General features: G+C 39.0%; 2 protein-coding genes across 3 annotated transcripts; both read right to left on the bottom strand.

The window, feature by feature from the left end:
• Positions 1–222: 222 nt before the first annotated feature.
• Positions 223–5,432, bottom strand: LOC137577255 (coiled-coil domain-containing protein 170). 2 transcript variants are annotated; one of them, XM_068290680.1, is made up of 5 exons: positions 5,289–5,432; positions 2,641–2,766; positions 1,759–2,583; positions 810–1,700; positions 223–750 (listed from the first exon to the last, which is right to left on the bottom strand). In XM_068290680.1, the coding sequence occupies exons 1-5, from the start codon at positions 5,430–5,432 to the stop codon at positions 223–225; spliced, it is 2,514 nt and encodes an 837-aa protein (XP_068146781.1). The 2 variants fall into 2 exon arrangements, with proteins under 2 accessions (XP_068146781.1, XP_068146790.1); XM_068290689.1 differs by lacking the exon at positions 5,289–5,432 and adding an exon at positions 3,853–3,936.
• A 575-nt stretch (positions 5,433–6,007) lies between these two features.
• Positions 6,008–8,001, bottom strand: LOC137576695 (uncharacterized). Its single transcript, XM_068289946.1, has 4 exons — positions 6,941–8,001; positions 6,708–6,877; positions 6,246–6,649; positions 6,008–6,185 (listed from the first exon to the last, which is right to left on the bottom strand). Exons 1-4 carry the CDS (start codon positions 7,621–7,623, stop codon positions 6,075–6,077), a joined length of 1,368 nt encoding a protein of 455 aa, XP_068146047.1. The 5' UTR covers positions 7,624–8,001; the 3' UTR covers positions 6,008–6,074.
• Between the last annotated feature and the right edge of the window lie 4,747 nt (positions 8,002–12,748).

Genomic DNA, 12,748 nt, shown 5'->3' on the forward strand with positions numbered 1-12,748 from the left:
AACAAAGTTTTTGAGTTGTTAGAGGAGATTACTCTGATTAGAATAAGCGAAATGAACGACTAAGTTACATAATTGAAGTCACAATCCATATAAATCACATTATAGCAAAATTATGAAATATTTTAATAGAACTCGAAATTTCAATATAGAAATAGAACGAAATTTTAATGACATAGAAATTTTCGTTATGTTGACAATTTAAAAAATTAAATGGAACCCTAACTAGCAATATTTCCCCTTAAAGTCATAATCATCGTCGCAACTGCCGCCAGAATTATTAGTTAAGAGCTCATCTTTGCAGCCGTGATGCAACCTATGGACATCAGAGTCAAAGCACTCGTCGTGTAGCCGCTTGTCTCGGCTTTTGCTGCGTTGGCGCTGATGTGAGTGTCCATGGGAGTGACCATGATTATGTCGATGATTATGATGATGACTCTTATGCTGCTGGAATGTATGCGATGGACTGACTTCGCGGGGCGGACGACAGTGGGCAGAAGGTGGCACTGGATCATCGAAACGGGGACAGGGATGATCGCCCACTGGAGAGGCAGTCTCGTAACGCTTGGATAGTAGGGTAAACTCCTGATGGGCAGAGCACAAGGCTTGAAGACGATGCAAAAGATCGGTTTCGGGCAAATCACGCAAATGCAAAGTACGAGCCACTGAAGTTCGAAAGGATTGTAAATGGGAGAGACGCTGATTGGCATCGGAGAGCTGGGAACTGAGGCGATTGACATCGTCGCGCATAGACTAAAAGAATAAGAGGATGAATGGTTCACATTGTGAATAGAATTCTAATTCTTACTTACATTAATCAAAGCCTCATCTCGACAGCGACGATTCTGATTTGATTCGCAACTGGACTTAATCCTCTCTTTCATGGCATTCAATTGTGATAATAGACGAGTCTTTTCATCTTCCAAATCGCATATCTGTGTGGTCAGCTCATCGATTTTTCTTGCCCGCTCCAGAGAGGTAATCTTGTACTCCACTGCCTCGGCCAGTTGGGCTTTGACTTCAGCTATTTGTGATCGGGCATCGGCCAATTGGGCACTCAATTTATCCACCTGTTTGGCAGCTTTTTTGGCCCGACAAACGGCCTCGTCTCTCTCACCCTGTAACATACATTTGCCCCTAGCTCCGTCCTCAATGATGGCCAATTTGCGTCGTAGTAGTTCCAAGTGTAAGTCCCGTCGTTGCACCTGCTCTCTAAGGACACGAACCCGACGCTGTAAGTTGTATACACTACTACTCTCTTTGAGGGGTATGTCATGACAGGATCTCTCGCGTCGCAACTTGCCATTTCCATGATGATGATGGTGTGGGTGATGATGATCAGCACAACAGTTCTTCTCCGGCGTATGATGATGATGATGGGGTGGCGTCTCATGCTCACAGTGGGCGGTGAGACGCTCGGCTCGCTCCAGCAGACTCTCGGCCATCAGATTGGTGTCATTGCCCAGAGCGGGTGGCGAAGAGCACTCACTCCAACTCATGGCTGAGGCCAGACGCTGCAGGAACTCAGACAGGCCCATATGATCCTTTCGCAATGTATGAATCTCTGCATGGCATTTCTCAAGGCGTTCAGTTAACTCACATTTCTGAACTTCATCTGTACGCAAACGGCACTCATTCGATTGTTGTGTCTCCTTTAATTTCTCATGCTCGCAGGATAACTGATCTCGCAAAGAATGCAATTGCTATAAAGAAAATAAATCTTAAGAAATATGATTTGGATTTCAAGGACTTTTATCTTACCGCCTGCATGGCCTGATTTTCGCCCAATGTCTCCCTCAACCTATCTTTGATCAGAGTCTCACAAGGTTCAGGCACATTTAGCATATTACTGAGGCATCTCAAGAACTGTAAACGATCCCCTTGAATACGATCCAGATTGTTCTGCAAGCGATGACAACGCGATTCAAAGCCACGCAGTTCCTCCTTCATCTTCTCGGCATTTATTTCGGATTCGGTTAGCCTGTCTCTCTGAATCTGAAGGTCGCGCTCGTATTGCCTGCAACGACCCTCTAGCTCGTGATTATGATTGCCCGCACCATCTAGTTGAGCCGTCAGACGTTGCTTCTCGATATTGGCCAAGGATTTGAGATTGAGCAATTCATTTTCACAGGAACTCAAAGTGTCGCAGGTGGAGCTGACCTTTGCTTTGGCTCTTTGCCATTCAATCATTACCTCCTCGGCTCGAGAAATCACACACTCGGGAGTGGCATGGGAATTCTGATTATTCTCGCACACATCCAATCCCAGGCAGACGCTGAGCCGTCGTAGGAGATCATGGAGTTGTGCCTTGGCTTGCTCCTTGTGAGACTCCTCGTTGGCCAATTGCGTTTCCAAATGCTGTATCTTGCATATCAATTCTTTGTTTCTTTCATCCGAACTGCGTTTCTCTCGCTGGACTGTGGTGATTGTGGAATCGCAACGCGCTTGCACTGCTTGCTCACGACTCTCCGAGTTTTGGAGGCGACTCTGCAAGGATCCTATCAACGCTGTTTGCCTCGCAGCCTGCGAACGCAAATTCTCTATCTCTGCATCCTTGCTACACAAAGCGGTGCGGGTTTCGGCAAGCTACATCAAACGTTTAGGTATTAAATGACTTGAAATTATTTTTAACTCAGTGCTTACCTCGCTAGTTAAACGCTCTCGTTTGTAGGATAGAGCAGCCAATTCACTGCGCAATGTTGTAGTCATATCTATGCCATGATGGTGTTCGGTTACTGTGATTCCAGTATTGCCACATGATGTGTCCAGCTGTCAGTTTTTAGGCAGTAAGTTTAAAATGCATAGTTTGTTAATATTAAATCAATTAAAATTGCATATTTATTAAACTTATTTCTCCGTGATTTGCTCCCTAACCCAATCTCATATCTTCGTTTAAAGAAAAATAGCAAAAATATTGGACATGACTATTAGGTCGTGTGAGAATCCTGCTTTTATAATCACAATTTGGTAAGATAGTGTAAGGCGTTTAGCCCACTCTCACATCGCAGTTTAAAAATCGGAGTTTGTCTCTATCCTGAAACAAAATCCTAAGTATAAGTTCTTGGAGCCATACTGTAAATTAAGAGATTACTTTTCAGTTTCCAATAGTCAATATTTTGGTCATTTTCTTACCGGTTTAAAAAAATTGACAAAAAATTTCTCAAAATTTTAATGCGGAGGGAAGGAAATTATTCTAATGTGAAAATAAAGACTATAACTTCACAAATACTCTAAATATGGAGTAAATTCTGAGGAACAATCATTAAATATTTTACTGTTCTTTGGCATTTTTTGTCCCGCTTGATAAGATATCTTAATAACTAGATTCATATTTATTCATAACTAGATTTACATTTAAAAATAAATTAAAAAGCATACAAATAAAACATTTAACTTTAGAGAACTGGTTGAAATTCGATTTTTCAATTTATTGATACTCCAAATTTAAATATGTAATTGAATTTTTTTTAATTTAAGAGGAACGGAATTGGTTTAAAATTAAGCACGAATTCAAACATATTTATTCCTTGATGAAATTTTAAATTGTTTTAGTCCTTTGTTTAAAACTAGTTTTTAAGAATTTATTACTTAGGCATTGTTAATCTCCTTTGAATGAATGAAATATTATATATTTTATTTATTATGTAGCCCATGGAACATTTTACATTTAGTATATAACTATTTTTAAAATAGGTTTTTGGAGTTTCTATTTAGCGTTTTTATCACTTTAAAAATCTCAAATATTAACACAAACACTTTTTGCAACGGAAACATTATAAAACATATTTGATACTACAATAATTAGTTCACTTTCGGCAAGAAATTTAAGTAATTTATCAATTTAATCCATCGTACCAAATGATGATGATGCGGGGATATTCCGCCACTTATACCCAAATGATGATGATGCAAATGGGATGAATGATTATCGTTAGGCATTATATTGTAGCTGCCAAAAGACCGTTTCGAACCGTGCACCCAAAGCTCTGGACTCCAACTAAAACCAAGGATTGTAAAAACCAACAAAGCCCAATGACTTTACTCACTTTGCTTTGGCAACCAAACCGAGGAGGAAAAACACCCATAAACGGTAACCCTAGCTAGCATGGAGCTAAGGATAGGAATTTACCTTAACATAACATCACACAAATGCAGAAAATTTATGCTCAAATCCAATGGGGGAAAGGGAAAAGGGCGTTGGGGCCAAAAGGATATACTGGTAAGTGAAAACGAGCTCAATGGCAGGAAGCAATTGTTGGAGAAGGGGGACAAGGATGGTTTACCCATGGCAAACTATTCTCTATTCTGGTTTCTGACATTATTTGGGTCATTCACATGGCGCCAAAAAGGAAACTCAAAATGCAATCTAAACAGACGCACGCACGCAAATGCGAATGCGGATGTGAATGCGGATAGTTTTGGTGTGAGAAACGGTGTGAAAATTTTCGTTTGACTCCGGAAGAGGAAAACTCATTTGAGGTGTTGATGGTTTTTCGTTTTTGATTTTACATTTTGGCTAAAAAGGATCAAAAATATATGTTGCATGTGATGGAAGCTAAAGCAACAAAATTTATGAACTTTAAATTAATTTTACGGCATTATGAGCAGACAACACTCAATTTATTTAAATGAAAAAATACCTAAACTCAAAGCTGATAAAGTAAGATCAAGGAAATGTAAAAAAAATTATGTATTTATAACTTTTTAAAATAAAACCTATTAAAAGCTTTGAAGTTAAGTACTTTAAACAACTTTGAATTATATCATATCCAGGTATGATAAAACTGAAATGATTTAAGATCCCAATATCGAAGTATAGAAAATCATTATTTATGTAAATACTTTGTTTTCGCTACCCACTTTTAAAAATGATGAATTGAGTTGATTCCAGAGCTCCCCAGCTAATGCAAGAAGGCATATGCTCCTCCCAGAGCTTTACCCATATTCATGCTTACCTTTTTATGTGAAATCCATGTAACTATCATTAGTCATAGTAGGTAAAGGGAAAACTTTTTTGCTTTGCCCCCTAACAACCGCATAAATTTCACACCAAACAAAAACAATTCAACGAACAGGGAGAAAAAAACTTTCAGTTTGGTTGATAAGCAAATCGCAAATTGCGAATTCATATTAAAAAAAAAATGAAGAACAACAAAATCAAGCTCATAAATCTTGTTTGTATACCTTATAGATGGTAATTTGGCACACGATATGAGCACCCAGAAACAAAAATAATATGAGCCCATTAAAACCATTCGCGGATATCTCCAAGTAAGTAAATCGAGACTCACCTGGCAACTTGAATGGGTTTGTTTCACAGGTGACATTGTTGATTGTTTGAGAGAATTCTTCTCTTGGCCACTGCACAAGACTTCGAATACTTGCCAATCCTCTGTGGTATTACCATTTGTGTAAGGCCTCAAATTTGCAGGCATTTCGCACTATAACTTTATCCGATTTTGACTCGCTTTTGTTAGTTTGTGAAAAATTACTATTCTCTATTTTCTAAATATAAATATGCTTCAGCCAGGGGCAACCTGGCAACCCGAACTAACTAATAGACCAAGTCTAAAGCTATGCAAAATGGGGAGTTGTTCAACTGTTGCCAGGTAAAAGACCATAAATAACGATACATAAGTGACTGGAATCACGTAAGTGGGCTGACTAATACAACGAAGAGGGGAGAGCCTAACACGTGTATGTTACTAAGGCAATGGGCATAATTTGATTTGATTTTCAAGACTGCAATTTCCAATTCAGAACTTCATTACATTTTGTCATTAGGCATAATTTCATTTGCCAGTCAAAACAGTAAAAGAAGAAAAAGTAACCAAAAACCGAAACTATGGTAAATGTTTGTATAAAGTTTTGCAGTATACACATACATATAGTTTCGATGGGATGAAACCCAACCACTCAAAGTCTAGTCACGACAATGACTTTGATTTTTGTGTTTCTTCCCCCGCCGCATGTTCCCTTTGATTGCTATTGATGTATTGTCATTTAAGGGTTAAGTTCATGCTTATATTTTGGTGTGATTATTAGTTTGTTTAGGTTACCAACATAGCTACAGCAATTTAGAATTTCGCTTTGGACTTTTTGCTTTTGGAATTCTTTTTGTTTTCCTTTTGCGCCTTCTTTTTCTGTTTATCCTCGAGAGGCTTGTTCTTTTCCATTTCCTGACGCTCCTGCGAAATAAATTACTATATACATACTGACATGGGTACAAAATCATTTCGTAGATTCACCCTATCCAATTCCTGTTGAATTCGGTGCTCTTCCTCCTTTTTCATTAGCTCAACAACTTCGGCTATTCGTCGTTTCATCATGGCCAATTGATCTGAATAGAATATAAATTCATCTCTCAACTTATCCAGTGCCAGACGAGTCTGTGTGCATTGAAGATCAGCGTTTTCGAAATCATTATCGTAACGCTCTTGCCATCTGGCCACATCGGTTCGATACTTGTGAATTTGCAGACCGTACAATGATTCCGTATAATGGAAAACTAGAGCATCGTCAGACATTAACTTTGTCGTTTTGCTTAGCTCCCGTTCCAGATTATCCAATTTCTGTTGGATTCTCAGCATATACTGCTCGACACCAGTGCGAACCCATGTGATGCGATAGCGCAACTCAATGGGAGTTAGAGCTAGTTGAAAGAGGGATTATCTGATTATGCGAGGGTACGTATGGGATGACGATGTTACCATCCTGGGTTTCGCCCTCTAACAATAGCGCCGATTGCCGTGCTTGTGTATGCCCATGAATTATTGTATTGGCTCGAAACGCAAATATTTTTCTAACAAGATCATCATGTTCGAGGTGAATCTCTTGAATTTCATTAATCCAATTAGAATTTATATGATAACTAGCAGCGCTGCGAAGGATTGAACGTATTAAGAATATTCTAAATATTTAAGGGATATTCAATTTCACTTACTGGATCATGGTAATGGCTCCCCTACATAAATCTCGATCACCGCAAAAATCATCACGCAATGCATGGAGTATAGATGATATTTCACTCAAATCTGTACGATACTTCATACAGTCCAAATCATCTGAGCCTCTCTCCCTCGTAATGACATCCAAATACAATTGATTAATGGAAAGACGCTGCAGAAAATGCTCCACGGACCACCAGAATAGTTTATGAGGTATTTCATTGATGTCACCTGGCCAAACGTTCTCAAAGAGCTCCAGTTGCCGGAGTAATCGAACTATTAGAAATTCCACAGCATCTTTTTGAAATTGCCGTCTATAATTAAGAAATATCGCTTGCTCTTTCTCAGCTTTTGTTTGTATGTTTTCACCGGTTACATCTAATGTCAGTATGGTTTTCCGCGTCTTTCTTTCTATCATTCTCTGTATGGCCAATCCTTCAGCTGTTCCCGCTGTGCTTTCTTTCTTTTCTTTTAGATCCGGACCCATCCTTGTTTTCTCTTCATTCCCAAATTGGTCATAGTCCTTGAATATGCCCTTTAGAAACTGATCACGACATAAAGAGGAATCTGCGTGCGGCGGCAATGGATAAGGTATTTGGCACAAAGATTCACTTGCCTCATACAATTTCCTGCTCGCAGTTTCTTCAGTCTCATTCTCCCCAAAGATTTCGCTCTCCATATTTTTTTTACTTTCTATTTTTTTTAATTTTTTTATTTTTAATAAGTAATAAGGTGTATTTTTGAAGTGTTTTTAAAAAATAATACTTGTCACTATAGTGTTATTAGATTGTTAGTTAAAGTGTTCATGATCAATAAAAGGGCGTGTTAAGGGCAAACAAACAAATTTGAAGAAATGGAAAATTGAATTTTCTGACTAGCAAGTGTCACGTTCCATTCGGTGGAGAGGGAGCAAATAAGATGTTAGAACAATCAAGAGGCGCTCCCTTTCTCTCCCTCAACCCAAGTGAGTGTTTTCAAAATCATTTTATCGTAATATGTTTCAAATCAAAAATTCAATTCAGTTTCCTTCGTAGTACAAAAAAAAAACAGTGCTTTAAAATTAATATATGACATATTTAATAAGGGATAATTGATTAGAAAATCATAAGGCAGATCAAAATGACGACTAATTCATGTCTAGTATCTATTGCTACCTCGAAAACTAAATTTCGAAATATTAAAGAGCATAACTTTCATTTTATATGGTGTCAAATATTCTAGAAGTATTCTTATATTGTTTCATTCATGTTTTGCAGCGACTCGTGACTTTTATTCTGTTTCTCTTGTCTTGTTTCCAATCCTCCTTCCACATTCAATTCTCAATCCCGCTCCACCACCTTCCTCTGTCTGTCTGACAGTCTTTCTCGCATGCTATAAATACTCGCGCCATATAAAAACACTGAACAAAAAGAAGAGAACAAAAAGACAAAAAAAAAACCACGGTTCTTGCCGGCATGTTCTTCTTGTCTGCCTTTCCTCAGCAGAAGCTAAAAAGGGCCGTGACAGCGGACTCGTTTCTCCCTAGCCAATTTGCAGTAGTTTGTTGTTCGTTCTGGGCGTTGATAATGACGACAACGATACCTGCTGCATTTTGCTGTGACCCTGCTGCAATTTCTAATCGAATCGAAACCTTCTACCCTAATGATGGCCCCAAGGCAAGACATCGCGTCGACAATTTGGGACTGACTGACGCGCCCTTTTGTTAGCTGAAAAAATCATCGAAAGAGACGAGTAGTGTGGGGAACCAGCCAACCATCTGTGAGTTTTGCGTGTGTTGTCGCATGCAACTTGCAACAGGATCAACGATGAGCTATTTATGCTGTTCGCCTAATCGAAATTGTTCCGTTAAAATCTGTGCACGCTGCTGTGTGGCCGCAAAATGTTGCACAATGCCTGGAAGTCGGCAAGCAGGCAACATAAGGGCCTTCCCTTTGCGTCACACATACACAACCACAGCGATGCACCCTCATTCCCTCTCACTTTCTCATTCTCTTTGTTTATCTTTCTCCCTCACTCAGTCTCTTCTGTGTTTGTTGAATACCCTGTAATCATGAAGTATATACAGGATGCGTATGTACAGGATGCGTTTCCGATTGCATAAAGTTTATATATTCTGGATCGGTAAGAATCTATAACCGATTTTGTCTGAACTTCGTAATCTATAAGAAAGAAGTATTACTAAAAAACATCAAATTGATGTTTATTGATTTAATATCAATCAAAAAGGTCATCGACCACACAAAATGTTGATATGCTTTCGCAGTTTTTAAAGAATCATTATAAAATTTTAGACACTAAGATTTACTTAGAATATCCACCGAACCACCTAATTTCATGAAAATCTGAACGCGAATACCCCCATGCCATGACAGGGTAAGACATCGTCGGTTCAGGGGCTTACTTCATTTTTTTCTTGTTTAGAATGCTGACATTGCGGATGATGTCTGTGGTGGTAAGGGGATATGTTGGATTTTCTGCATGGTTTCAGTTTTGGGCTTCAGTTGGTTCTTTCCAACTGTCCACAAGTGGTTCTGTCTGCTGTTGATGATTCTGTTCGCCTGTTCGCACACACCATCGAAATTTCACATGTAATTCCCACGGCCTGAATTTTCCCACACAGACCCAGAAGAAGAGGAAGAGGAATTCAACAACAGAGCGACACAGAGACAGATGGGACAGCCAAGAGACCAAACCAAACACACAGACAGACAGTCGGACCATCGAGCCAAGAGGAAGACCAAGAGACAGAGAGAGAGAGATGAGAATTTTTTATTGCCTTGAATTTTGCTCCCAGGGTCGGGACCAGCCGTTTTGCCTCCTCCCCACCGACCCTCCCCCAACTCCTGCACTATCTTCTTCATGTGGTTGTCATCATCATCATCATCATCATCACCATCATCCTCCCTTTTGCTCATCTGCCGAGTTGTCGTTTTGTTTATGTTGTTGCTGCTGCTGTTGCTGTTGTTGTTGCTGGTTTTATCTGCCTGGGCCCTGGGTCTGGGTCTAAGCTTAAGCCTGCGTCTGAGCGTGGAAGGCTTCAACCTGACCAACCAACTGCCATTTCATAAGGCTTCCTTGTCTTCATTTTGTTGCATCTTTGCTTGACTTTATTGAACTTCGACTTTGACTTTGGCACTGTGGAAGAAATCAAACGAAGGAATGCTAAAAAAAAAGATAACAAGTAAAATGATGGAAGAATCTCATTTCAAGGGCTTGAAGTTTCCATTTTCCATAAGATTTCCCAAATGAATTTTGCAGGTTTACAGATTTTTAACCTTTTAAGAATTTTGCATTTCCACTTGTGACATAACATATGTACTTTGGTTATTTACTTAAGTCACTTATTAATCATACAACTTAAAAAAATACAATGTTATTGAGTTTGTTACCCGTTTTGGTTGGACAATCCAGTATTTAATTTCATAATAGTCAATAAGGTCAACGAAAATCAAGAGAAACATAATTTCCTCTTTTCAATTTGTGTTATCAAGGGCATAGCCAAGATTTAAGTACATTTTCTTTAGAATTTCTAAAAAACAATCAAATAGATCTTCTTTGAATAAATGGGATTAAATGAATTGTTAGAGGGTAGCTGTCCTTGGCCAAACTTTCGGATAAGCCTAAGCATTTGTCTATATCTTTCTATTTTGTGGCTATATTTGTGTGACTCGGGATCCTTTGACAAGCTCTTGACGCCGTACTCTAATAGCGTCCAAACCTTTCACGCCGGAGATGAATAACATGGTTTATTAAGTGGATTACAAATCTGGTGAAGAAGTGCCACGCACAGATCTACGTATCCTTTCACGAACATTTGCTGGAACACTAACATTAGCTGTGCGTGGTTGCCTTTCCCATATATGTATTTACATCCATTGGGTTCTCATTGGCCAGTGAACAGCATTAAGGAATTCAAAGACTTTGTGTTAGATCGTGAAGTGTATGCTAGTGTGACGGAAGGCGATCACAAAATAAAGTTGTATTCCTTAGCCTTTCCTATAACAAGGATATTAAGCCTTTAATGAATCGGCTACTAGTTGAAGCCGATTTGACTGGCAAAAGTCAGCATTACAGCAAGCGATTGCGAGAATTCAATGGCGGGAGACGTCTGCGATATCTACAGTCGAAAGATTTGCAATCATTTGCCTTTCCCATAGGAGATGAGAATTTCGAGGAAGAGTTTAATTATCTCATTGGTGCACCATCGTTTTATAGGAAATACGAGATGTCCAATTTGAAGAATCCATTCTTGTGCAGCCTTCAAAAGGCTTTCAAAGCCTGGATGGTCACTTATAAGAAGGAAAAAATTGTTTGGAGAAACTTATACAAAGATAATCAGAAATTTGAAGAATCTTTTAGATTGAAATGCCTAGCACAGATTGAAATAAAATAAAGACTTTTACTTTGTGAAACATGTAGAATTTATTTTTATTTACATCCCGATTCTTGACTTTCCAATTTTAGGTATGTCGCAAAGGTGGTGACCAAAGGCAATATAGAAAGTGTCCTATTGCTGAGATGATATCCGTAGTCAATTGAACACTAAAATGCAAGGGAGTATATAGCAATTCCAGGACATAGGAGAGATGTGGTTTCAATACATTATGATTGGACTGCGACATTACAATAGGCATCTTTATCATCAAAGAATCGGCGATGTAAATTTTTTTTTAGAAATTATTCAGATGTTGGAAAACGTTTCATAATTTGAAATGATGAAATTATGACACTTGATTCAAAAGTCACTCTAATCCAGTTCGTCTTATATACTCTTCAATACTCTAGTTGTCATTGAGCTTATGGGATTGAAGGGTTCGTGTAATTTTGGCAATTCGCTAGGCTGTTCGATTTTCTGCTATCCTGACATTTCAAACTCACTACCGAAGTAAAAAATCCATTTCAATTGGTAAGGAGGGGCCAATGGGAATACCTAAGGATCCAAGTCCCCACCTAATTTGGCAATCGAGGGGAAACGTTTCGCAGTACTCAAACAATATTCAGTTTCACTGAAGTGAGGCAAAGCTTTTATCGTCTCGCACACTCACACACACACACATACACACACAGTGAGACATTCACACTCATTTGTTGGAAACGCAATGCAAACGAAACAGAAACAGAGAAAACAACACACAAAACCAACTTTGCGGCCCGAGTGAATGTCATGGTGAGATATGCTCAAAGCTTTCCTGTTCGCCTGTTCGTTAGAGTCCATGAATCGAAATTGTGTGCGCGAATGAGTACTGAGACCGAAACGGAAACCCTGGGATTGGGGATTGGGTGAAGAGCTGAGCTCAGCTATCTTCATATATACAGAGTGCGGTTCTGGGACAGACTGTTTGGGATGGAGATGGGGGGCCTGTCAAATTGAAGATGAGAGATGCCACTCTTGAGCTCGGCCTAATGGGGCTTGAAATCCATTCATTGCGGCGACTCAGACGAACATGGAAATTGAGTGCTCTCCTCCGTTTGTTCATTGTTGTTCCGCTCGCTGGGTAGTTCCAATTGGCCAAACTAGAGCATTGAGCAGCAGCATCATTTAGATTTAGACCGGAATAGTAGCAGGCGCCCAGCGGAGCTTTGCAAGCAACAAACGAACGTTGGAAATGGAAATCAATTTACATTTCGTCATTTTTATACACTTACGCAAAACGAGTATATTGAACTTGTTGAAAAGTAAGCAACAATCGTATAAAAAGAAACAGTGATTTTAAAGTTATTAAATCTCGGTCGAAAATCAAGTATTTTATTTACCGATAAATGATTTTATCTAAATACACACATCTCAAAACTAAATAGTAGTT

Source organism: Drosophila tropicalis, unplaced genomic scaffold, assembly GCF_018151085.1.
Source record: "Drosophila tropicalis isolate 14030-0801.00 unplaced genomic scaffold, ASM1815108v1 contig_1187, whole genome shotgun sequence".
Lineage (NCBI taxonomy): Eukaryota > Metazoa > Arthropoda > Insecta > Diptera > Drosophilidae > Drosophila > Drosophila tropicalis.